The sequence below is a fragment of the Schistocerca americana genome, chromosome 2, assembly GCF_021461395.2.
Source record: "Schistocerca americana isolate TAMUIC-IGC-003095 chromosome 2, iqSchAmer2.1, whole genome shotgun sequence".
Taxonomy (NCBI): domain Eukaryota; kingdom Metazoa; phylum Arthropoda; class Insecta; order Orthoptera; family Acrididae; genus Schistocerca; species Schistocerca americana.
In genome coordinates, this window is record NC_060120.1 from 35,828,849 (window position 1) to 35,856,237 (window position 27,389).

General features: G+C 40.5%; 1 protein-coding gene across 2 annotated transcripts in view; it reads left to right on the plus strand.

The window, feature by feature from the left end:
- LOC124595507 (casein kinase I) overlaps window positions 1–27,001 on the plus strand; it is a 94,369-nt gene extending 67,368 nt beyond the window's left edge. The window contains exons 7-10 of one of the 2 annotated variants that reach the window (XM_047134271.1): window positions 6,282–6,430; window positions 6,570–6,777; window positions 24,512–24,653; window positions 24,744–27,001. In XM_047134271.1, the coding sequence (XP_046990227.1) occupies window positions 6,282–6,430; window positions 6,570–6,777; window positions 24,512–24,653; window positions 24,744–24,840 (596 nt within the window). In that variant the 3' untranslated portion in view covers window positions 24,841–27,001. The remainder of the gene's footprint in view (window positions 1–6,281; window positions 6,431–6,569; window positions 6,778–24,511; window positions 24,654–24,743) is intronic. The other variant, XM_047134270.1, reaches the window with a different exon arrangement.
- Window positions 27,002–27,389: the final 388 nt, after the last annotated feature.

Sequence of the window (27,389 nt, forward strand, 5' to 3'; positions counted from 1 at the left end):
CGATTCCAGTAAACCATGTGGCTTATTTTCGCTTTCTTTCCTTATGCGTCCTATTGTGGCGAGGCTGATGTTTGCTTAAATTGCAGCCCTTTGATTGGGACTGGTAATATTACCAAACAGTTCTTTTTGTGTTGCCTCCTTAACACACACTGTAATAACATCAGAGACAATCGAATGCTTGTTACTCCACGAATACCTCCTCTTATTAGTATTCCGCACATTTTCTCGCAATGCAGGGCGATTATCCATCACTTGCAGATACCGAAGTATATCAGTGAGTATACAACTTCACTGACTGACACTGGAAACTGAGATCCCAAGAACAGAAATGACATATATCACTGCACACCAATCTACACCACTAGACAGGTAATGGGTAACTGATTTTGGGTGCCCCTGTAGGCCAGTGGCAGCACTCTTCCAAGAGAGGCTATTTCCCCCCAAAGCGACTATGCATTGGAGGGGTACTAACACTCTACAAGTGGGGTAATTAATAAAGTAAAATAAAGTCATGGGAGGACTGCACATTACATTAATGATAAGGGAAAAAATGGGAGAAAATATAGAACATGAACAGCATGAACTGATAAAGATATTATGGTCGTTTTACCTATTTCACACTGTGCAATATGTCACGTTTCTTGCTGACAGAGGTCCAGACAGTCCAACAGCACTTTCAGTATGAGAGGCTCTAGTGCATGGCACACATCCTCAATATTGTACTGGAGCACATAATTCTAGGAGATACCAGTGATGATAAGAGAAGCATAGAGCAAATTTCTTGTCGGGCTGTCACAACCATTTTTTTAAAAAGAGATTATGTTGTAACGAGATGTAGGGGCTTGCGCGCGCGCACACACACACACACACACACACACACACACACACACACACACACAGGGACAGCAAACTAGATACGTTTGAGTCAATTAACTCACACTCATTCGAAGTTCAAGCAGTTTTATCCAAGATAAATCAAGACAGTATAATTGACTTTGTTGACAAAAAAATGTTCTACGATGCAGTAAGCTTTTTGACACCACTTAAAAATGCCCCCCCCCCCCCCCCCCAAGATATTTGTGGTATTTTTGCTATTCCCAACAAGAACATTTAACTTCAAAATTAACAGGTAGGAATATCGACAATATAGGCAAAAGACAGATTGCTACTTACTGCAAAGAAGACACATCATGTTGCAGACAGCCACAATTAAGACACAAAATAAGATTTGTGAAATATTATGAAACTAAACAATGATGATCTGTTAAGTGCCTAGCTAAACATTTACCGTGCACAACAGTAATAGTCTATTATGTTACACTGCTGGCCACCCAAAATGTAACATCCTGAAGGAAGCATCCAAATCTGGTGAAATTTGCAGCAATGAGAGATGCACATGATTAGCAATTCAATGCAGATGCCCATCACGGGCACCAGTAGTGCTACCTAAGCTTTTATCAGTGGCCACAGGTTCAGCTCACCTACACAAAAACATGTTTGATACATAACAGCAAACTTGTCACAGCTACTACTATGGTAAGGCCAAAAACGGACATCTGCCTGAAATTTTATGAGAACGAACATTTTAAAGGTGGTATAATAAACAAAAAATTCAATGCAGATGATTTTCCATATTTGCAGATGAGATGGTGTGCTAATTTTGGCTGATTTTGATTGGCAGCCACAGGATGACACAATGTAAAATAAAAAGTAAAGTGCAAATACAGTTTAAATGGCAATAAAATTTGATTTATCATGTGTCTTAGCCTAAAAATAATGTGTGTAGGAATTTCAGGAAAATAATAAAAACCCGCTGAGGATGCCACAACTGTGGTGAAACATGTTAAGGTGATAAATCAATGGGTTGTGTACTTACAAAAAGGTGGACCCACCCTTAATTCATTACTCTATGAAGAGGGAATAGACAGCCATGTGGATGCACTGGAATTGTTCTTTCATGCAGTTGTTTTGCATAAGCAACTTCACTATACTTTGAAGATGATAGTGAGCATCTTTAGTGTACATTTCGGAGTTCGACTGAGGGAGAGTAGTTGCCTGTAGGGATTGCGGATTGTCCTTCAGAGAAATCTGTGATTGTGTGTCGAATGGAATCCAGTAACTGTGTAATCACTGGAGGCAGGAGGCAGCGACGGGCTGATGGGACTGATTGCAACCTCTTCATTGCACCACTACACGTGGTGACATATTGTGCGCACGGCAATGATGCCACATTGCGAACCATATCACAACAAATTCAGTGTGAACAACAACCAGTGTCAGCGTATACCATTCAACACAGTTTGCAGCAGAGTGGACTGTTGGCAACGCATCCATTGCCTCATTTACCACTGAGTCAATGCCACAGGCATCTGTGCTGGAAACAATGCGATGAAAGTCAGACATGGACCACCAAATGGAATGACATCGTTGTTACAGACGAACCCTGATTTAGCCTGCAGCAGCACAGTGGTCAGATTAGAGTCTGAAGACAGTGTGGTGAGCGATTGTTGAACTGTTGCCTTATACATCACCGTACTGGTCCTGCACCCGGTATTATGGTTTGGGGTGGTATTGGCTTGCACTCCAGCATCCCACTAGTAGGCATTGCTGGTGCACTAACCAGTCAGCATTACGTCTCTGAAGTGTTAGAGCCTTTTGTCCTCCTAAACGTATGGAGCTTGCCAACAGCCACATTGCAGAAGGATAATGCATGCACACATGTGACATGCAATAGTCAAGACTTCTTTGTTGCCCGTTGGATTGCATTGCTGTTTCAGCTTTCCTGTTCTCCCAATCTCTCATGTATCAAAAACTTCTCGTCAATGATTGCGGGATAACTGGCCCGAGATACACCACCTGCTGCTACACCACCTGCTGCTACACCACATCAGCTTTGGCAATCCAATCTGGCTTCGATTCAATGACAAGGCTTGTAGCAGCAGCTATAGCCAGCAATGTTGGCAACAATCAGTACTGATTTCATCAACTTCTTCACTTTACATGGGGTTGTATTTTCAGTCATGCGATCTTTGTGCAACATGTTATCTCCCAAATCAGTTTGGCTCTGATATCTCCAGCCTTTCTTGTTGTTGCATTTTGGATGGCCAGCATTGTGGAACAGGCTGTTCCAGATTTTGGAGACTTGTCACACACTGCAAACAGTGAAATGAGCAGGTACACCATGGAGCACTGTCGTTTGCTGTGAAGAATCAAATGGGGCCCCCACAGAGAAGCCTTGTGAACTGTCTGTCTTGCCTTACATGATTGCCGACTACCTTCTCGTAGTGTCCACACCACACTGTCTTAGAGTTTCTGCAGTAAGCACTTCAGATAGCGCCTGCTCCATGACACTCATCCGCAGCTCGTGGTCTAGTGGCTAGCATTGCTGCCTCTGGATCACAGGGTCCCGGGTTAGATTCCTGGCCGGGTTGGGGATTTTCTCTGCCTGGGGACTGGGTGTTTGTGTTGTCCTCCTCCTCCTCCTCCTCCTCCTCATCATCATCATCATCATCATCATCATCATCATCGTTTGTGATGGTGACTAAATTGGATTGTGTAAAAAGTGAACTGTGCAAAAAATGGTACTGTGCAAAAAATTGTACTTTGTACGGGTGCTGATTACCATGCAGTTGAGCACCCCACAAACCAATCATCATCATCATCATCATCCATGACACTCGCTGCATCTTACTGGCCCTCCACATCAAGAAGGAGCAGCACCTTGTCGAGAAGTCCAGTTTCACTTGCAACCTCAGAAGATAGAATGACTTCGCTGACACGATCGATGAGTTTGTTGATCATGGGAACTATCAGATATCTGCAGATGCAAGTATGGAACTTCTAGATGTGGATAAGGGTCATGCAGATGCCAATAGTTTTTGTTATACATACCTCTACATATATGGTGGTGGTGTTAAAGAAGAAAAGCCATAATTGACAGTGTTCAAAATCAAACAGCTTGATGGCTGTTAATGCTGAAAAGATCCAACAGGAAAGATACTGTGTGATGACAAGACTGCTGGAAGTGTTAGTGACTAAAAGCCATTGTCATCAGTGAAATACATAGGTATTATAATCAAGTTATTGAAAATAATTTTCACAGCCTACAAGATGTGCGGTATGGGTTACAAACTGTCCTCTGATTAACATCCACAAGATTAGCTATCTCCTAAATTTGATGTTGAAAGTTGTAAATACAAATGGGAACAATGTAATGTAGAATCACCATCAGTTAATTTTGGTACTCTTCATTAAACCAAGTCTGTAAATGGGGATCTGTCACACCCAATAATAGTGAATAGGTGGTTACATGTGAAAAGACAGTGATTCCAGTGAATCTACCAATCATTTTCGGTGGTGAAGAACAGAATGAATTATGTTTGCTGAAACAGGACCCTTCAAATAACAGCTTCATGGTGTCACAATTACTTACCAGAGTATACATTTTCACTATAATTTTTTTTTCTGCCACCAGGTATTTTTCACTTTGTCTAGTTCTTTGAGTATTGATGAAATGGGGCACAAAATGAAAGGGCAAGCATCACTAATATGAGAACATTCCCATACCATAATCGCCAACCTCATCATGTATGTGAATTTTATAAAATACTAGCTTAGTGCCTGTTGCTTCACTCGTGTAGACCGTGTGGTCTGCAGAGATTTCTTTTGTTTTTATTTAATCGAATTTGTATGTTGTTCACAATTTGCAACACCTTCTAAGGTTTTCACACTAGTTAAGGCCATATAATCTTGGTCTTTCCTAAATATACTTCTGACCAAAAGGCGACTGTGGTAGCTGAAGTCCAGAGTTTTTGTTTTCTCGTACACACACAAGCAGACATATATGTCTGCTTGTGTGTGTGGGGGGTGGGGGGGGGGGGTCTAGCTTCAAAATTGCTTTAATAGCGACATATTTCAAGAAACGAAAAAGTCATCCCCTATTTCACCCCCTTAAAAAAATCCCTTCTTATATGATGGCTACAGTGTAAGAGCCACACCTTCTCCAAATTTCAAGCCTGTATCCTTAGCAGTTTGGGCTTGGTGATGATGAGTCAGTGAGTCATTCAGTCAGGACATTGCCTTTTATATGTAGAGATTTCAAATTTCAGCAACTTTACATTTATATTCAGCCATACATAGGTGTAATTCTGTTCAGCCTAAATTATTGACAGTTTGTCTTGCCAAAACATCACAAGAGGAAGGATTTTTCAAATACTCAAATTAATTTTAGTATCATATTATGTGAAACATTTATTAGGAGGAAACATTAACATCTTGAGATCGGGTATTCTGCCAGATATCAGCATCATACATGCACAATATTTCTACAATGTCTTTCATCATCTTTATTAAGTGCTACCTGAGACTGCTTGTTGAGTGAAATGGGTCAAGTACTGGACTCGTTCCACTCAATGAGCAGTCTGTCGGAGGTAGCACCTGCTGAAGATAGTGAGTCACATTTCCAGATATTGTGCACAAAATTTGCTGATATATGGCAGAATACCCAACACTTCAAGATTTCAACAGATTGACAGGAAGGCCTAAAGAATAACAGGAAATGTATTTTCTTCGCAAGTTAGTTTGGCTAAGCTGTACAACTTGCTTTAACACCAAAATTGAGTTAGGGTGTTTTCTGCATTGTGGAATAATGATTCCTGATATAGCTCTGCACTAATGTAGTATTTTGCCACACACACACACACACACACACACACACACACACACACACACAAACATAAAAGAGAAGTGTCAGAATTACAGTTTAGTAACATAATTGGAAGGAGGCAGAATTGCAGACTAGACTTATATTATTGACCTATTATTTCTCAACAAAATCACCACACATGAGACAAAGGACCAAGTTTGATTTTCAAAGACAGATGCTGTTCTGGCAATTCTCACTATGTTTCTGTAACACATAATCCAGTTTTTGTGTGTGTGTGTGTGTGTGTGTGTGTGTGTGTGTGTGTGTGTGTGTGTGTGTGTGTGAGAGAGAGAGAGAGAGAGAGAGAGAGAGAGAGAGATATGAACAAAATTAGTTATTTTACTAGTTAAATGACTTATCTGTTAACTTTAAAAGGTATTTGTGTCATTTTCAATTTGTGTATTTATAGCTGTGCAAATATTGGTCATGCTCATTAAGCTGCAAATATTGGTCATGCTCATTAAGCTGCAAATATTGGTCATGCTCATTAAGTAACTTGTTAATATTTTAATTTGCATTTTGTTGATATTACTGTAGAAGGAAGTTTCAATTTTTAATTGAAATAACTTGTTCCTAGCCGAATTCCATGCCTACCTAAACTACTGTCGCTCATTACGGTTTGAAGAGCGGCCTGACTATTCTTACCTTCGTCAGCTATTTCGGACACTCTTTCATCGTCAGGGCTTCACGTACGACTATGTATTTGACTGGAACATGCTGAAATTTGTGAGTACCTAAAGGAAACCTAGAGAGTTGGTTCTTAAAGAACTTAATTAGTTTCTTCAGTTAAAAGTAAAATAAGTTATGCTACTTAGTTGTGTTAGGAAAGTACTTTTGATACATGTCAAATATTGCTTTTGTGTAGGGAGGATCTAGACATGGAGGACCAGAAGAACAGCAACGTGAGCGACGTTTTACATCGAGAACAGCTCAAGGTGCTACAGGTCCTGCTGTATGTACAGGGGCTGCAGCAGGAGTTGGTGCTACTAGCCGTCGCACTCAGACACCATTCGATACAGTCAATACTCCCCCAGGCAATGCTCCTCCAGTTACCACAGCAAATCCTACAACTGGTGAGCGTCATCTACTGCCACTAAGTAATTCATTTGTGAAAATCTAATATATTTTCTCTTACTACAATTCTGAAAGTTTCTCAGTACTTTGAGTGATAAGGCATTTTTTGTTCAGGCTCTTCTGTGCCTTTGTGATAGTGAATGTCGATTCTAAATACCACATATATCAGCCTTTGAGTGTTACTTTTGGCTTTATTTCTGTAGATTCAAGGATTTGTGACACCTTTCTTTTATCATTACTTTATTTCCATAAGAATTTTATATGTGACAGATAGTACATTATTACAACAATCACAAGCAAAAATCTCTGTCGTACCATTATATAATCTATCTGATACCTTCTAGTATCTCCAGGATTCTTCCGTGTATACAACCTTCTTTTATGATTCTTGAACCAAGTGTTAGCTATGATTAAGTTATGCTCTGTGCAAAATTCTACCAGACGGCTTCCTCTTTCATTTCTCTCCTCCAATCCATATTCACCCACTATGTTTCCTTCTCTCCCTTTTCCTACTCTCGAATTCCAGTCCCCCATGACTATTAAATTTTCGTCTCCCTTCACTACCTGAATAATTTCTTTTATCTCATCATACAATTCATCAATTTCTTCATCTGCAGAGCTAGTTGGCATATAAACTTGTACTACTGTAGTGGGCATGGGCTTCGTGTCTATCTTGGCCACAATAATGCGTTCACTATGCTCTTTGTAATAGCTTACCCACACTCCTATTTTTTTATTCATTATTAAACCTACTTCTGCATTACCCGTATTTGATTCTGTATTTATAACCCTGTATTCACCTGACCAGAAGTCTTGTTCCTCCTGCCACCGAACTTCACTAATTCCCACTAACTTCAACCTATCCATTTCCCTTTTTAAATTTTCTAACCTACCTGCCTGATTAAGGGATCTGACATTCCATGCTCCGATCCGTAGAACGCCAGTTTTCTTTCTCCTGATAACGACATCCTCTTGAGTAGTCCCTGCCCGAAGATCCGAATGGGGGACTATTTTACCTCCGGAATATTTTACCCAAGAGGACGCTATCATCATTTAACCATACAGTAAAGCTGCATGCCCTCGGGAAAAATTACGGCTGTAGTTTCCCTTGCTTTCAGCCGTTCGCAATACCAGCACAGCAAGGCCGTTTTGGTTAGTGTTGCAAGGCCAGATCAGTCAATCATCCAGACTGTTGCCCCTGCAATTACTGAAAAGGCTGCTGCCTCCTTCAGGAACCACACGTTTGTCTGGCCTCTCAACAGATACCCCTCTGATGTGGTTGCACCTACGGTACGGGCATCTGTATCGCTGAGGCACGCAAGCCTACCCACCAACGGCAAGGTCCATGGTTCATGGGGGTAGGACTGTTATGTTATGACGGTGGACTATTTGAACATCATCTGTGAGGAAACGTACATAATTAAACAAACTGTTATGTTATGGTTTGTTTAATTATGTACGCTTCCTCACAGATGATGTTCAAACAGTCCACTGTCATCTTCAATGCATGTTGCCGCTCTTGTAGACAGGTGTTGTGTTGCCGATCAGAGCTCAGTTTTGCATTCCTTTACCTAGGCCAAGCATATAACATATGAGTGAGAAGTTCCTCTCTTGTGTCCATTCTGCACTGGTAGACGTTGTTCTTCAGACACCCCCACAAACAGTAATCCAGTGGGGTAAAATCGGGTGACCTCGGTGGCCAAGCAGACTCCACGGAGACCGAACCAACAACCAGGATACGTTGTGTTGAGATACTGTGTCACTGGCTGTACAGAATGTGTAGGAGCTCCGTCATGCTGAAAGTACATATGAGCTCATGTTGCCAAAGGGATATCCTCCACGTATTTTGGTAACACATTTTGAAGAAACTCAAGATACAGTGTCCCAGTAAGATGGTTATCTAAAACGACTGGACTGATGAGTTGGTCTTCAATAATACCGCACCATACGTTGACTGAGAAACGTCGTTGAAAATTCGTTTCCACAGTAGTGTGCACATTTTCACTTGCCCATACATGAGAGTTGTGCATGTTGTTGATTACGTTGCAGGTAAATGTTGATTCGTCAGTGAAAAGAGTACGTGGAATTAATCGCTCATTGGCAGTAATGTATTGACAGAATTCTTGCTGGGTGGCAGCATCTCCTTCTTGCAGATGTACACTCATGTTTTTGGAATACCAAGTTGGGCAGCAATTCTTCTAGAGCTAGTAGTAGAGTTACAGTCCACTGCTTGACGAATGTTCTCAACTTCATTAAGAGTTTGTTGTACAGGATTTTCAAAGACATTTACACTGGGAATTATACCATGCTTACGCAATCCGTGAAACACCTTGCTATCTGGCACTCTGCGATTCAGAAATCGTTGTTGGTATTCTTGCACAGCAGCTCTGGAATTCCCATTGGAAATACCATAGACAAACACCGCGTCTGCATACTCTTCATGTGAGAAGATCCGTGGCATTTTCACTACAATAAGCACTGTTGGACTGAGACTTGAGGTAACCAACTGCACCATGTGCAAGTGAAGTGCATACTGACACAGTTAGTAAGGATGACACTACATGTTTCCTGTTCCTAGTTGTTTTCATTGATTTACCCAGAAATGGTTCAGAAAAAGGCATATGTTTATTAGGAGTTTTTCTGTTTAGAATCACCACTAGCATGACTCCTCAAAGCATGTACTTTTCCTCCTGACTCGTCCTGTATAATCTGAAGGGGATGAATTATCGCAATGAACTGAAGTATGAGATGTCACAAGAAGCTAACAGTGCAGCCCCGTGAAGTTTCTCAGCATCAGTCGCAGCCACACTGAACAGAAAATGACACAGACTGTCAAGCAAATGTAGTTTGATTTTCTGTCTACAAAGTAAACATGGTGAAAACATAAATAATGTGAAAGGGCATGAATTATCCTACAGAACTTCCGTATCAGGTGTTGCTAAATGCAAACAATGCAGCGAAATACTTGCAGTTTCTCAGCAATACTCACTGTCATCTGGAACAGAAACTATCAGAGATCTGACCATCTTCACTAGGAACTGTTCACTTCAAAACTACATATCTTGAAATGTATTTGTCCAGTGTTAATACAATTTTAATAGAACAATGGAAATTCCAGGTAGGAATATCAACAGTGTAAGAAAAGATAGATTGCTACTTACAGTTTTAAAAGACACGTTAAGCTGCAGACAGGCACAACTAAGACACGTACATAAATCTTTTGGCCACAGGCTTCATCAGCAAAAGAGAAACAAACACTATTCATACACACAAGCAAGCATACCTTGTGCACATGTGACCACCAATCCCGAGATGCTGGAAATTGAAGTCATGTGTGTATGAATGGTGTGTGTTTCTCTTTTTCTGATGAAGGCTGTGGCCAAAAGCTTGATGTGTAAGTGTCATTTACTTGTTCCTGTCAGCAACTTAATGTGTCTTCTTTACAGTAAGTAGCAATATAACATTTCCTACGTTGTTAAGATTTTAATAGGTTATAGGCTCACATATTGGTAGTACAAATCTCAAGTTACAGAATTTTCCTGTCACAAATGAAAAAGTTCATATCATTTTTCTAAATTAATTTTTTCTCAGCCCACAATAAACCTATAACAGAAAGGTTGGATTGGTTTTGGAGTTCTCTTTCAAGGTTATCATAAACTGCAACCACTGTAATGGCACAATGTTATAATGATTTTATAAAGGTTACTTAATTGGATAGCAGCTGCGACAGGGTTAATTTCGCATGTGATGAGTTTGAATTCGGCTGCACTGCCATTGTGGGAAAAGAAATAGTATTGCAGAGTATAAATTTATTCATGTAAATTTGGGGAGCTGAAGCAAACCAGTTGGGTAGAAGAGGCACTTTTTCCTGATGTTCTTATAAAGATCGATTATACAAGGGATGCGACATATTAGAATTCTTCTGAATAATTGCACGATTTATGAGCATCTTTTTGTTTGACTTAATAGTATCATCTAATGATGGGATTCTGCATACTAGTTTTATCATTTAAGTTTAATGAGGGTCCATAAATGCCAATGTTTATCTTGTTATTGTAGGGTGGGCGGGTAAGCAGGCAAACAGGCAGACTGATTATTGCCATACCTGTGTAACATGCCCAATGTTTGTTAATGCAGTATATGGTTGTCTGCATTTTTTAATCTGCATTTTCAACTAGTCTGAGTTATTTACAAGTATTGTCCATCAAAAGTAAAACATTCGAAAGCTCTTCTCTCTCTCTCTCTCTCTCTCTCTCTCTCTCTCTCTCTCTCTCTCTCTCTTTTTTGAGTGGACTCTTTCCAATTTGAAAGTTGTCCTGAAGTAACAAATAACGTGGATGCCCTATTATATTTAAATTTCATAACTACAGCAGTACCATAAGCGGTATGTGTCAAACGGCAAGGTAACCAGACTATAATTTTTATGCAGCCACCAAATTACAATACTGAAATATGTGTTTAATCCAACTATTTTCACGTGTCACAATGTATTATTGTAAGCAACATCATAAGAAAACTGGACCACCACTGTCACAATATTAGTTACAGATTCAGTTAAGATATTGAAGAAATATATGGTGAGAAAAAAGAAATTATTCAGATGGTTAAGGGAGACGAAAATTTTTGTAGGGGGGGATTGGAATTCAATAGTAGGAAAAGGAAGAAAAGGAAAAATTTATAGGTGCAAGTGAACTGGGGGAAAGGAGTGAAAGAGGAAGCTGCCTGGTAGACATTTGCACAGAGCATAACATAATCATAGCTAACACTTGGTTTGTGTGTCATGAAAGGAGCTTGTGTATGTGGAAGCGACCTGGGGACATTGGAAGGTTGCAGATGGCAAGACAGATATTCTGGAACCAGATTTTAAAGTGTAAGACATTTCCAGGAGCAGATGTGGATTCTGACCACAACTAATTGGTTATGAACTGCAGATTAAAACCTAAGAACTTGCAATAATGTAGGAGACTAAGGAGATGGGACCTTGATAAGTTGCAAGCATCTGAGGTGGTTGAGAATTTTAGAGACAGGATTAGGCAACAATCAACTAGAACAAGGTAAAGAACTACAGTAGAAGACAAATGGGTAGCTTTGAGAGATAAAATAGTGAAGACAGCAAAGGATCAAATAGATAAAAAGACAAGGCTTGGTAGAAAACCTTGGACAACAATGAATATTGAATGTAATTGATGGAAGGAGAAAATACAAAAATGCAGAAGATGAAGCAGGCAAAAGAGAATACAGATGTCTAAGAAATGAGATTAATAGGGAGTGCAAAATGGCTAAGCAGAAATGGCTAGAGGACAAATGTAAAGATTTAGAAGCGTATTTCACTAGCGGAAAAATAGATACCACATACGGGAAAGTGAGAGGTTTTTGGAGAGAAGAGAAGCAGCAGTATGAATATCAAGAGCTCAGATGGAAAACCATTCCTCTGAAATCCTGAATGTATCAGTGATAAAATTCAGGGAGCTAGAGATTATTTACAACTTGTACAGAAACCAGACAGCAGTTAAAGAGTTGAAGGGCGGAGAGGAAAGCAGTGGTTGAGAATGGAGTGAGACAGCCTCGTAGCGTACCCCTGATGTTATTCAGTCTGTACATCAAGCAAGCAATCAAAGAAACCAAAGAAAATTTTGGAATAGGGATTCAAGTCCAGGGAAAAGGAATAAAAACTTTAGAGATTTGCTGATGACATTCTAAGTCTGTCAGAAAGCAAAGGACTTGGAGGTGTGGTTGAACAGACTGGACAGTTTCTTGAAAGGAGGATATATGATGAACATTAGCAAAGACCAATCAAGGATGGTGGAATGTAGTCAAATAAAATTAGGTGATGCTGAGGGAATGAGAAACTTAAAGTAGGGGATGAGCTTTATTTGGGCAGTAAAATAACCAATAGCCAAGTAAAATGTAAACTAGTCTTGGCAGAAAAATGTTTCTGAATAAGAGAACATTGTTAACATTGAATATGGATTTAAGCGTTTGTATGGGAAAAAAACATGGACAATAAACAGTTTAGACAATAAAAGAATATTAGCTTTTGAGATGTGGTGCTACATAAAAATGCTTAAGTTTAGATGGTTAGATGTAACAAATGAGGAGGTACTGAATAGAACTGAGGAGAAAAGAAATTTATGGCATAACCTGACTAGAAGAAGGGATTGGTTGATTGCACACATTGAGACATCAAGGGATCACCAATTTAGTATTGGCAGTGAGCCTTGAGCAGCCGCTGGTGAAGTATAAGTGCAGCAGCAGTGCAGTAGCAAGTCACATTTATAGCTTTCATATTTGTTTTGTAGTTTGATTCTTAATTTCTTTCCGAGTGTTTGTGTGCTTGCATATTTAATTACACAAAATCCTTGTGTATTCTCGTATTTGAGAGGAGTTATATTGCTTATTGATAACTGTAAAGTATAAATTCGCGGAGTCGTTAGTCAGTTGTTTGTTTTGGACAGTCGGTGCTTTCTGTTTATTTCGTAGAATCAGTTAGCAGCAGACAGAGCCCAGTGCAGTTTCATCTGTGCTTGCAGAGTGAAGTGTGCGAGCAGCAGTAGCAGAAACTAGTTGAATATTCAGTTTTTTGTATTAGTTACGTAGGTTTAATTCAAATTACTTTGTGTGTTTGTGTGCTTGCGTGGTGAAATTTTTTGGATCTTTGCGTATTTTCGAATTAGAAGGGGGGTAGTATCAAATTTTAATAACAATAGAGTGTAACATCGCGTAGTTGGTTGTCATTTGTACTAAGACAGGGGTAGGTTCGCATTGTAATATCTGTATAGTGGCGTAGTCGTGGTCATTTGATTGCTTGGTTCGTAAGTAATTGTTCATATATCGTAGCTCAATCTGGCGCTGGTGACGCAACTGTGCAGTCGAATATTGCTATTTTATTTGTCACAACTCTATACGTCCAGATATTAGCAGTAGGATGGATAGGGTGTGTGCGGGCGTAGGAGGAACTGGCCGCAGTTCGCGAGCAGCTGAGCGTGCTGTTGGCCACGGTCAGCTGCCTTCTGGCTGCTGCCTTGGGGTGCAGCGACAGCGGAGCGTCTGGTGCGTCGCTTGAGTCACCTCAGGTGTTGCTTACTGCATTCGCTGACACAGCCGCCAAGGCACTTTCTAGTGTACCTGGCGCGTTGGGGCCGCCCTCACCTCAGGGTGAGTGGCGGACTGCAATGCGTTCGCGTCGCTCAAGGCAGAGGGTCAATGTGGAGGCTGGCTGGCTGCCCTCGCCCGTTCATCCTGTCAGTCGGCAGGTGGCCGCTCCTTCTGCGGGGCCCGACCAGACACACGGGGACAAAGGCTTACTGGTTATTGGGAGCTCCAACGTTAGGCGGGTGATGGAGCCCCTTAGGGAAATAGCATACAGGGCTGGAAAGAATTCCAACATGCACTCGGTTTGTCTGCCGGGGGCCTCATTCAAGATATGGAGGCGGCCTTCCCTGCGGCTATCGATCGTATGGGGTGCAGTCGTCTGCAAGTAGTTGCTCACGTCGGCACCAATGATGCCTGTCGCTTGGGTTCTGAGGCGATCCTCAGTTCGTACAGGCGGCTGGCGGATTTGGTGAAGACCGCTGGCCTTGCACGCGGGGTGCAAGCAGAGCTCTCTATTTGCAGCATCATTCCCAGAGTGGATCAAGGTCCTTTGGTTTGGAGCTAAGTGGAGGGTCTCACCCAGAGGCGTCGTCGACTCTGTGATGGTCTTGGCTGCAGATTTCTAGACTTGCGCTGTTGGGTGGGGAATTGTAGGACGCCCCTAGATAGGTCAGGGGTGCACTTCACAAAGGAAGCGGCTACTCGGGTAGCAGAGTACTTGTGGTGTGCACATGGGGGTTTTTTAGGCTAGGCAGTAGTGTGAGGTGTCCTGATGAACACTCACCACTCGACGTGCAGGCAGGGAAATCAGGACGTGCTCAGTGTAAAGACACTTCAGCTATCAAGATATAAGCAGTAAATTTTCAGAGTGTTCAGAATAAAGTTCCTGAATTTACTGCCCTCCAGGAAGCGTTTGGCGCGCAAATTATTCTCGGGACTGAGACCTGACTGAACCCTGAGATAGGAAGTTCTGAAATATTTAGTGAGGATTGAAACGTGTATCGGAAAGACAGATTAGACACCGTAGGAAGTGGTGTCTTCATTGCAGTTGACAAAAAATATTGTGTCCACTGCGGTCGAAGTAGAGTGTGATTGTGAAGTTATCTGGACACGTTTTACAGGGCTAGGAGAAATAAAGTTAATTGTTGGGTGTTATTACTGTTCACCAGGTTCCACCGTGACAGTCCTAGAATCATTCAAATGGAGTCTACACTTTGTATCGCAGAAGTACCCGGATCATGCTATATTAGTCAGAGGCGACTTCAACCTACATAGTATAGACTGGGATGTCTATGGATTCATTACGGGTGATACAGACAAGCCATCATGTGAATTACTTTTGAACACATCCAAAAACTGTCTTGAGCAGCTAAATCGACAGCCAACGCGTAATGGAAATATTTTAGATCTGGTAGCCACGAACAGACCAGACCTCATCGACAGTGTCAGTGTTGAGACAGGGATTAGTGGTCATGATGTTGTCATTATGACTATGGTTACGAAAGTTAAAAAGTTGGTCAAGAAGGCTAGGAGAGTATTCTTACTAGAAAGAGCAGATAAGCAGTTGTTAGCATCCCACTTAGTAAATGAATTGACTTCTTTTACTTCCGGTACGATGGACATGGAAGAATTATGGGCAAATTTTAAACACATTGTAAATCACGCATTGGAGAAGTATGTGCCCAAAAAGTGGGTTATGGATGGAAAAGACCCACTGTAGTTTAACAGCACACTTCGGAGAGTGCTCAGGAAGCAAAGACAGTTGCATTCGCGGTACAAGAAAGATCAGGAGAATGAGGACAGGCAAAAGTTAGTAAAGATTTGTGCTGCTGTAAAAAGAGCGATGCGCGAAGCATACAACCACTACCACAGTCATACCTTAGCAAAAGATCTTGCTAAAAACCCAAGGAAATTCTGGTCTTACGTAAGATCGGTAAGCGGGTCGAAGGCTTCCATCCAGTCACTCACTAATCTGCGTGGCCTGACAACGGAAGACTGCAAAACAAAAGCTGAAATTTTAAATTTAGCATTTGAGAAATCTTTCACGCAGGAGGATCGTACAAACATACCGCCATTTGAGTCTCGTACAGATTCCCATATGGAGGACATAATGATAGACATCCCTGGGGTTGTGAAGCAGCTGAATGGGTTGAAAATAAATAAATCGCCAGGTCCTGATGAGATTCCAATTTGGTTTTACAGAGAGTACTCTACTGCATTGGCTCCTTACTTAGCTTGCATTTATCACGAATCTGTTGCCCAACGTAAAGTTCCGAGCGACTGGAAAAAAGCGCAGGTGACACCTGTATATAAGAAGGGTAGAAGGACGGATCATCAAAATTACAGACCAATATCCTTAACATTGGTTTGTTGCAGGATTCTCGAACATATTCTCAGTTCGAATATAATGAATTTCCTTGAGACAGAGAAGTTGCTGTCCATGCATCAGCACTGCTTTAGAAAGCATCACTCCTGCGTAACTCAACTTGCCCTTTTTTCACATGATATCTTGCGAACCATGGATGAAGGGTATCAGACGGATGCCCTATTCCTTTACCTCCGGAAAGCATTTAACTCGGTGCCCCACTGCAGACTCCTAACTAAGGTACAAGCATATGGGATTGGTTCCCAAATATGTGAGTGGCTCGAAGACTTCTTAAGTAATAGAACCCAGTATGTTGTCCTTGATGGTGAGTGTTCATCGGAGGTGAGGGTATCATCTGGAGTGCCCCAAAGAAGTGTGGTAGGTCCGATGTGGTTTTCTATCTACATATATGATCTTATGGATAGGGTGGATAGTAATGTGCGGCTGTTTGCTGATGATGCTGTGGTGTACGGGAAGGAGTCGTCGTTGATTGACTGTAGGAGGATACAAGATGACTTGGACAGGATTTGTGGTTGGTGTAAAGAATGGCAGCTAACTCTAAATATAGATAAATGTAAATTAATGCAGATGAATAGGAAAAAGAATCCCGTAATGTTTGAATACTCCACTAGTAGTGTAGCGCTTGACACAGTCCCGTCGGTTAAATATTTGGGCGTAACATTGGAGAGCGAAATGAAGTGGGACAAGCATGTAATGGCAGTTGTGGGGAAGGCGGATAGTCGTCTTCGGTTCATTGGTAGAGTTTTGGGAAGATGTGGTTCATCTGTAAAGGAGACCACTTATAAAACACTAATACGACCTATTCTTGAGTACTACTCGAGCATTTGGGATCCCTATCAGGTTGGATTGAGGGAGGACATAGAAGCAATTCAGAGGCGGGCTGCTAGATTTGTTACTGGTAGGTTTGATCATCAAGCGAGTGTTACGGAAATGCTTCAGGAACTCGGGTGGGAGTCTCTGGAGGAAAGGAGGCGTTCTTTTCGTGAATCGCTACTGAGGAAATTTAGAGAACCAGCATTTGAGGCTGACTGCAGTACAATTTTACTTCCGCAAACTTACATTTTGCGGAAAGACCACAAAGATAAGATGAGAGATTAGGGCTCGTACAGATGCATATAGGCAGTCATTTTTCCCTCATTCTGTTTGGGAGTGGAACAGGAATAGAAGATGCTAGTTGTGGTACGAGGTACCCTCCACCACGCACCATATGGTGGATTGCGGAGTAAGGATGTAAATGTAAATGTAGCGTGAGAGGGGGCATGGTAAAAATTGTAGACGGGGCACAAGAGACGAATATAGTAAGTAGACTGAGAAGGGTGTAAGTAGATGTCTGCTTGTGTCTGTATATGTGTGGATGGATATGTGTGTGTGTGCGAGTGTATACCCGTCCTTTTTCCCCCTAAGGTAAGTCTTTCCGCTCCCGGAATTAGAATCACTCCTTACCCTCACCCTTAAAACCCACTTCCTTTCGTCTTTCCCTCTCCTTCCCTCTTTCCTGATGAGGCAACAGTTTGTTGCGAAAGCTTGAATTGTGTGTGTATGTTTGTGTTTGTTTGTGTGTCTATCGAACTGCCAGCGCTTTCGTTCGGTAAGTCACCTCATCTTTGTTTTGAGAAAAATATATCTAAAAACAAAGATGATGTGACTTACCAAACGAAAGCGCTGGCACGTCGATAGACACACAAACAAACTCAAACATACACACAAAATTCAAGCTTTCGCAACAAACTGTTGCCTCATCAGGAAAGAGGGAAGGACGAAAGGATGTGGGTTTTAAGGGAGAGGGTAAGGAGTCATTCCAATCCCGGGAGTGGAAAGACTTACCTTAGGGGGGAAAAAAGGACAGGTAAACACTCGCGTGCGCACACACACACATCTCCATCCGCACATACATACGCACAATATATATGTTACATTTTTATTATTGAAAAAGAACACCTAACTCGATTACTTACATGACATTAAAAGAAACATACTGTAAATTACTGGCGTTACTCATCATTATTCACTAATGTCATCGTTACTGGAATCATCGGAAGAGTCTACATCAGAAATAGATTCATTTCCTCCTCCCCTGCCACCCTCTGTGTCGTTCAAGAGCACGTCATCTTCACTGCCATCCAGAGTATTTGAAATACAGCATTTCTTGAATGATTTTACGGTCATTGGTGCTTCAGCGCATTTCCAGGCAGCCGAAACCCAGTGCGCAATAATGTAGGGTGCAGCACATTTAATTGTTCCTGTCCGAGTCAGTTCATGGCTTAGTTTACAAAACCATTTTTCATACTGTTCCTGAACGTAACCTTTGAAAGGCTTAGTTATACTAACGTCCGGGGGTTGTAATACAAAAGTCATTCCTCCAGCAGGAATAACAACAAGGTCACTGGGTAGTCTGTGGAGCTTCTTTTGTATGTCGTCAGTGAGATGACCACGAAATGCATATCAGCGCACACTCTGCTGCAGAGTGAAAATCTCATTCTGGAAACATCACCCAGGCTGTGGCTAAGCCATGTCTCCGCAATATCCTTTCTTTCAGGAGTGCTAGTTCTGCAAGGTTCGCAGGAGAGCTTCTGTAAAGTTTGGAAGGTAGGAGACGAGGTACTGGCCGAAGTAAAGCTGTGAGGACGTGGCATGAGTCCTGCTTGGGTACCTCAGTTGGCAGAGCACTTGCCCGCGAAAGGCAAAGGTCCCGAGTTCAAGTCTCGCTCCGGCACGCAGTTTTAATCTGCCAGGAAGTTTCATATCAGCGCACACTCTGCTGCAGAGTGAAAATCTCATTCTGGACAAATCATTGTTGTTTGCTTGGAAAGCTCACCAGGAAGGAGTTCCCACGTTTCTGAGCCAGTCAGGTATTAAATTTTCAGCCGTCCATCCCTTCTCTTGATTCTGAACAATGACCTCATTAGGGAATAGCTTTTCATTTTTTGGTGTCTTGGGGCTTGTTTTTCACTTGAAGATAAAAAAGGGGGAAGTTTGTTCCCGACTGCTGATTGCCAGCATTACTGTTACACGCTGTTTCCACATCCAAATGTTTTGATGGTAACTTCTTTTGTTTCCTTCTCATCAGTCGTGAAATTGCGTGGCATATCAAACTAAATTGGAGTCTCATTAGCATTGCCTGTTTGGCCCATCGAAAAATTCTTCTATTTCCGAAGTGTGATAACATACCGCTTAAATTCTTGAAGTTTCTTCTGAAGCTTTTGGCATACTGTTGTACGGCGTCACAGAGATAAATTCACTCATCTCATAAAGCGATCAACCCATCTGGCTAGCCTTAAACTCTTGCTTCAGTATATTAATAGCTGCAGCCACCTCTTTTGCTTTTTTTATTATGGTGTCACTGGTCTCAGGTTGCCCATTCTTCCTCCTTACTTGGGCAAATTCCAAAAGATTTACTTCAACATCAGGATGTCTTCCTTTGCGAGGTCCAGTGAATTTCTTTCTAGTAGTGGTAGCTGCAAATAATCCCAGTTTCTGTTTCTTCCATAAGCGAACATTACTCTCCGCTACATTGAACTATCTTCCAGCCAATCTGTTAGCATATTTTTCAGGATAAAGAATTACTTCATGTTTGAAAGTAGCTTCAAATATTCTTCTCTGCTTGCCTTCCATTTCGTGACTGCCTGATGCAAACACGATGTGAAGTACTGTAGTAGGCCAACAATAATGAAATGAGGTTGAAAAGTACAACAATGTGTTGTAATGTGAGGGACAGTACCTAAATTTCAATGAAACGAGAAAAAAAGGACAAGTTTTATTTGAACCGAAGACTAAAGAAAGTTTCCTCTTGTGGCAGTAATGGATTTTGTTCCGACACCAGTGAACAGAATTCAGAACTGGAAATATATACCAGCTCTTTTTAACTCGATAGCGTCTGATTTGCGTCTACCTATCTTTAATTCACAGATACTATACCTGTATTTCCTTGCTAGAGTTTAATAAATGTTTTGCTACTTCAGATCATATAGGGTAAGAAATACCAGTTAATGGTTCAAGTTTTACTCGAATCTAATGCTCCATTGAATCTTATGCACACTCCAGTTTTGAGTACTTCGTATGATAAAAAGAAATGTGCACTAAATTCCAATAAATATGGTATACTCTCTGAAATAAAGGTGTTAACATATAACATTTTTGGTTCAACACGAAATCTTTGAGCCTATAGTTTAATCCCTCTCTTGGTTTTTTTATCAGTTTTATGAAAAAGAAAGTTGCTATTCATCATATAGCGGAAATACTGAGTCACAGATGGGAACAACAAATAGACTGTCACAAATAAAGCTTTTGGCCAGGAAGGCCTTTGGAAAAAAATAGACAACTCACATGCACATGCACTCATGCAAACACAACTGAAACACACATGACTGCAGTCTCAGGCAACAGGCCATTAATCTTTGCTTTTTTTACAATTTATAAAATGTGGAAGTCAGTGTGTGTGGCAAAGTCTGTTAATTGTAGCGTGTGAAAGCAATTCAGAAACGTGAATAACGTTTTCCGAAGTGCTACACATAACATACATATATCTGCAGAATCTATTGACCGTAAGTAACACCGTTAAGTGGAACTTATATGGTAGGTATTTCATGAAACTGTACCTCATTTAGTGCTTATTTGCTGTCATTTTCTTTCTATCTTGCCACAGATACGCAAAAAGCCTCACAAAGCTACAGCAACAAAAAACCCTGAAAACAAAGGAAACCTTCTGATGATGAGCTGCTAGGCAGCTTGAAACCGGTTAAGGATTATTGAAATACATCTTTTTGAAAAGGTGACCGGTTCTGGTAATTTCTGAAAACCTCAGCATCCCATAATATTCATACTACCATTAATACTTAGCATAGTCTCAACACCACCTTTTTCACAATAGACCACACAGAATGAAATGGCAAAGTGATTACCACACTGGAATCAATTTTGGAAAGACACCAGTTCCAATTCTCACCTGGCCACCCAGATACCTGTTTTCCGTGATTCCCGTAAATCACTTAAGATAAAGGCCGGCATGATCCTTTGAAAGGACAGGGCTAATTTCCTTCCCCATAGCTCATCAATCCAAGCATACAGTCTTTGTCTGATGGCCTCATTGACGACGGAGCTTTAAGCTATAATCTTCCTTGCTTAGCTTCCTAATAGAACAGTGTTCAGTATTACCCTTCAAACCTTCCATTTTCTCAGTCCAAAAGCAGATGCTAAATAGCCTCATTATTTCTCCACAACTTACACAATAAGAAAATAATTGTCACTGTTCCTCTCCTGAATGACAGTTACCACCTACTCTCTTAACACCACCTAAAGATTAGTCACATCCTGCTGTCAAACATACCCCTTCTACACACCGTGTTGAAATTTTACGTACAAACAAAATGGATTCAGTCACTTCGTAATGTTGTTACCTGTCAATAAAAATTGATTAGATCTCAGAAATACTCTGAAAATTAGCTACCAGTCATAAACCTGGAGATTGGTTTGGACAGTTATATTACTTGACTAGCCACTGTAATGTTGATCATCATACGCCCTCAGCTTATTTCAGGCAGTTATGGGGGAACTTTTAGGTTAAACATTGGAAAATCCAGGATGGAATGTAACAATATTATGAAAAGGAAAGTTGCTACTCACCATATAGAGGAGATGCTGAGTCACAGATTGGTACAACAAAAAGACTCACACAATTAAAGCTTTCAGCCATAAGGCCTTCATCAACCACACACACACACACACACACACACACACACACGAGCACAAACGCAACTCACACACACTACTGCATTCGCAGGCAACTGAAACCACACTGCGAGCAGCAGCACCAGTGTATGATGGGAGTGGTGACTGGGTGGAGGTAAGGAGAAGGCTGAGGTGGGAAGGGGGACTGTCTGACACACCCACCATACTATCCCTCCCCCTCCCCGCCCCAACCTCCTCCTTACCCCCACCCAGTCGCCAGTCTCATCATGCACTGGTGCTGCTGCTCACAGTGTGGTTTCAGTTTTCTGAGACTGCAGGTGTGTGTGTGTGTGTGTGTGTGTGTGTGTGTGTGTGTGTGTGTGTTCTATTGTTGAGGAAGACCCTATGTCCTATGGCTGCAAGCTCTAATTGTGAGAGTCTTTTTGTTGTGCCTGTCTGTGACTCAGCATCTCCCCTATATGGTGAATAGCAACTTTCCTTTTCATAATATTAGAACTTTAATGTTGGAATATAGGACATGGTAAACACAACTTAATTTACAATGTAATTTTTATGTATGTATGTATGTATATATAACCTCCAGAATGTTATCTAGTTAAGATAATATTTTTTAAAAAAAATGTTTGTTTCCTGTAACAAAGGAAAGCTTTTACTCCCCTTTCTGATGTTTATACGTACACTAAAGAAATGAACACAGTTTAGCTGTTGACATGTGTAATACTCTAAAAAGTGAACTAAAGATCTGGCAATAGCGGTAGCTAACATGTTCAGTTGAATTGGTACAGCTATGCTGTAGTTGAAAGTAGTGCATGTTATTACTCTAAGTTGTAAGCATGGAAAGTGGTCACAAAAAATGCCGTTCCTATTAGTGGAATTAAATTTATTGTTGAAAAAATGAGAAATCAGTGACAGTGCAGACAGAAAAGGTAACAAAATGGGCAAGCAATTTTAAAGTTGAGTAAATTACACCAGGAAGAACATGATTGGAGTCAAATGGAACTGAAGTATTTACTCCAAAGAAAAAGTAACAAAGAGTGCACAATAAATATGGCGTTGGCACTTTTGGTAAATGTGTTGTTAGGCAATATTTTCTGTGGTATTGTGAACAGTAAAAGGAAATACCAACTTTTCAAGAACTTAACAGCCTGTGTTACACAGAGCTTGACTTTGTGATTAGCAAAGAAACTCTGATAGGGGAGGGCAGCGGATAAGAGATGGGTATCGACAATCAGACTAAACATTGGTGTTGTTTGGGTGCCATCTATCTCACTGTAAAGCTTTTCATCCTGGTGGGCCTCCGTTCAGGATATATTGTTTTTGGAAACCTGAAATGATACATTTACTTACTATCAGTTAAAATTGCCTTACATTGATTAAAATGGGCACAATATTTGAAACAGTTTGATAGTAAAGTATGTAAAGTGCCAAGCTATTATGCTGAATGACGTGGGTATGATCCCTGTGTGATGGAACTTTTTTATTCTTGGTCTACTTTTACTTTTGGTAACAGCTCGAAACCACCATTATGTTGGTTACAAAATAGACATCAGAGTGAGGAAAAGCAATTGATTTCATATTTAATATGTAGCAGCCACATGCAAATTTATATATTATATGGAGATTTATTACTTTTACAGTGATGGCCGTTGTAGAAACTCTAGTAGCATAAATTATTCTTGTTCCATAAGCATTGTATGAAGGATACCTTGCCACAAAAGTCTTTCATTTTCAATAAAGTTAAGGGGGAAACTAAAACCAGTGCCATTTTAACGGATGGTAAGTAAATTCATCTTGTCTGCTTTTGGAGGATGATATCCCCTGTATAAAGACCTCCCAAGCTGAATGTCTTTAAAATGAGATAGCTGGGACCTTAAACTAAACCACCATTCAGTCTGTTCTTCATTCCCCTTCCCCAGCCTCTGTCCTCCCCTTGTGAGAAAAACTGTTACATGAAATTTGTTTTCATAGGGTGCCAAATTAAATGAGTTACAATGTTTGCGTGAGGAAACATAGTTTCGTAACTACATTAGATTTTAAAGAAAGGGAAAAAGTGGCCAGTATGATTTATTTAGACAAAATTCAGTTTTATACATACTATGCTGTGAATAGATGATGGCACAGTCGTAGTGAGCAAGAAAAATTGTCAAATAAGTGTCGGCCCACATTTCTACACAGTACATTGACATACAGACATCTAATCTGTAACAGTGCTCAACTTGTAAGAAGAGTACAGTTTTAGTCCTTCTATCTGTTTCTCTAGCCTTAGATGACAATGCTGCCACCATGGCCAGGCTTGCCAGGTAACAGTATTATCAGAATGTTGACAAAGGGATCTGATGTTGTTATGCCCACACCCAGGCATCATTGTTAGGTGCAGGTTTTCACTGTATCCTCAATAGGTATGTACAATGAAAAAGACTGCATTGGTGTGCATGCACATGCATAAAATTGGACCCGTGTTTAATGTTGGCACACTATGACATTCATAATGTATATGATGCATTGTTCATATTTGATACATAATAAACCTAGTAGATATTAGAACTGCTTTTTTTTACTTATGTTTCTAGCATCTCCCCGAGGGCGTGCTGGTGAGGTACAGGAAAGAAGAGTTAGTATGCGGTTACATAGAAGTGCCACCGGTGGAGCACCAAATGTTTCCACATCAGACCTGACAAATACACGCAATCCTGATGTGTCTAAGCAGACCAAGTGAGTACCATAATTGGTGCTGCATACAGCCACTAATGGCTTCAAATCGTTTGTTTCACGCTAATGTGGCTCTTGTGTGTGTTTGTTTTGGAAGCGCCAACGTGGCTCAGATGGCTCCACCAGTGCCAACGGGGCTGAGCCCCGGGGGAGGAGGGGCCGCAGGGGGGGGAGGAGGCTCTGCTCATAGAGGGAGCTTGTCCAAGGATAGCATCGTGCGACATACCAAGAAATGAAAGATTGGTGTTATTGATACGAAAACTGTGATCAAAAAGCCATTGTATTGAGTCAAACAGTTGTCTGCTCCCTCAATAAATGCTTTGATTATTCAGTATGACAGTCTGAACTGAAAGGTATGAATTCCTCTCGTGGGGTTTGGGAGCATATGCTGGAGGCGGATGTGTTGGAAGTTGAGCCTGTGAGTACAAGCAGCTCTCAGTTGTGTTGCCTATGTGATGTCTGTGAAGTTTGATAACTATCATCTGGAGGAATATTACATCAATATGTGCACTGTGTTGGTAAAAAAACTGATTAAATCAACAGAATTATTAGTAAAAAGATTACTGGAAAAATACCCACTTTGGGTGAAGGTTGTCTACAAGAAATATGTTTAAAAAGACTTTAAAAAAAATTACCCACCTTGCATTTTATAAGAAACATGCCTTTGTAATTTTAAATGTGAATTTTGGCAAAATCAATTGTGTATTGCAATTTCTGCGAGAGAATGGAGCTGTTGTGTAAGGAGAATGAGTCTGCTGTCAGGACATCTCTCTCTCTCTCTCTCTCTCTCTCTCTCTCTCTCTCTCTCTCTCTCATGAGTGATTGTGTGCCTGCGTGTGTAAAGAGTGGTGTGTGTGTGTGTGTGTGTGTGTGTGTGTGTGTGTGTGTGTGTGTGTCCAAAGTTGTCTTATGTTTTGTTTCATACACATATGAAGCAGCTGATATCTCATACAGAAATGAAATATGGTTTAATGTTTTTATATAGAGATATTTTATTCTTTAATTAAACTAGTCATTCACTCCCTTCATGTTATTTGACTTCTGTGCAGCAGAGAGAAATTTAATGAGCCAAGCTGTCTGTGGTTTTCTGTGGCTGACATCTAAATAACAGAATTTTTGTAATGTGATTTCCACTAGTTCTTGTTGTTCAGAAGCACCAGAAAACAAAGAAACCATCTTTTTTCCAGTTACCTAGAGTCAGACACATGGACATAGCGATATTGAAATATAATTCCTAATTTTTATTTATATTCTAGAGATTGTGTCTTGTTTAATTGTTTATAAAAAATTTTGTATGTGATATATTTTAATTAATGTTCTACACAATTATTTTGTATTTTTGCATTGCAGAAGCAATGTTCATAACATTTCCTAGCACCAGTTCTGTGTTTTAAGTTACAGAGAAAATTTTGTATACTAGAATAGTTATCCGTGTAATGAATGATGTGAACCTTCCCCTTGCTCTTAGGTATTATTGCCATTGCTACAAAAATTACAGTTCAATTGCCTGTAACAGATGAAATGTATTTATCCAAGCTATTTTCAGAATTGCTTATTATAAGGAACAATAACAATTTTGCACTAACTACATTGTAAGACTGATTCCTGATACAGTGGTGTTGTTGTAGAAATTTGGTTTTAATAATGGAAAATTGTTTGAATAGGTGTGTATATAAATTAAAATTTGTATGTATTGTGTGCTTTGTAAATTGTTCATGTTATATGTATTGCCTTCGAGAACATAGAAAATGCTAGTTATATCATTTAGACAGTGTGGTTGTTGGATGTTGAAAAATAATTCTGCAAAAAGAACTTCTTAGGTTATTCCCTTATTTACAAAATAAATTCTGCAACCAATCATTTAAAAACTGTTGTGAGAACAGTTTCAGATTTAAATGTCCTGTGTGTGTGTGTGTGTGTGTGTGTGTGTGTGTGTGTGTGTGTGTGTGTGAGTGTGTGTGTGTGTGTGGGTGTGCGCGCACATTTGTGCGCACTCTGTTATAAAACATTTTCGGTGTGGCCTGCAGATATTTCTTTTTCCTCCAAATAGAAAAGGAGTACTAGAACTATGCACTAAAATTAATTTGGTTCCAAACTGGAGCCTGGTGATTCTGACTTTACATTTACACAATAACCTTAAGATTCTGACCAAAGACTTCATTCCTTAGAGAACAGAGAATTTAAAATACGGCACTCTTCATTTACATACATGTGTATTGTGTGGAGCCTGTGGTTTTGTAAAAATTTCATTATGTTTAACACTGTCAAAAATGGTAACTAGTCCCTCATATTTCATAAAGTGTATTGACTCATTCTGTGTATGGGAACAAACTACTCTGGCTGTTTAACACTTCTGGTTTTTTTTTTGTGGAAGCTCGAGCCCTTGGAAGTGGAATGTGCTGTATTATCACCTGTATGCAAAGGTGCTCGCGACAGGGGCACTTGCACTCCCCCCTTCCCTCCTCGAATCTGGGATACAGAGTTTTTACTCATATATTGAGTGGATACCCAATTCTCTGGGATAGAATAAGGTTTGTGTATCACCTATAAAATTTGATTCTTATGGCATGATATCTCAAAACTGACCACCTCATTTATAAAAGAAATGCTGATTTTTAGAGTCTGCTTGTAAAAATTTCAGTGAATACCCATGTCTGTAAGTGACTGATACGGACATTTCATCACACATTAAGAGAGATGTTTATATTTAAGTTACACTGAAGCAAGCAATGAGTCAAA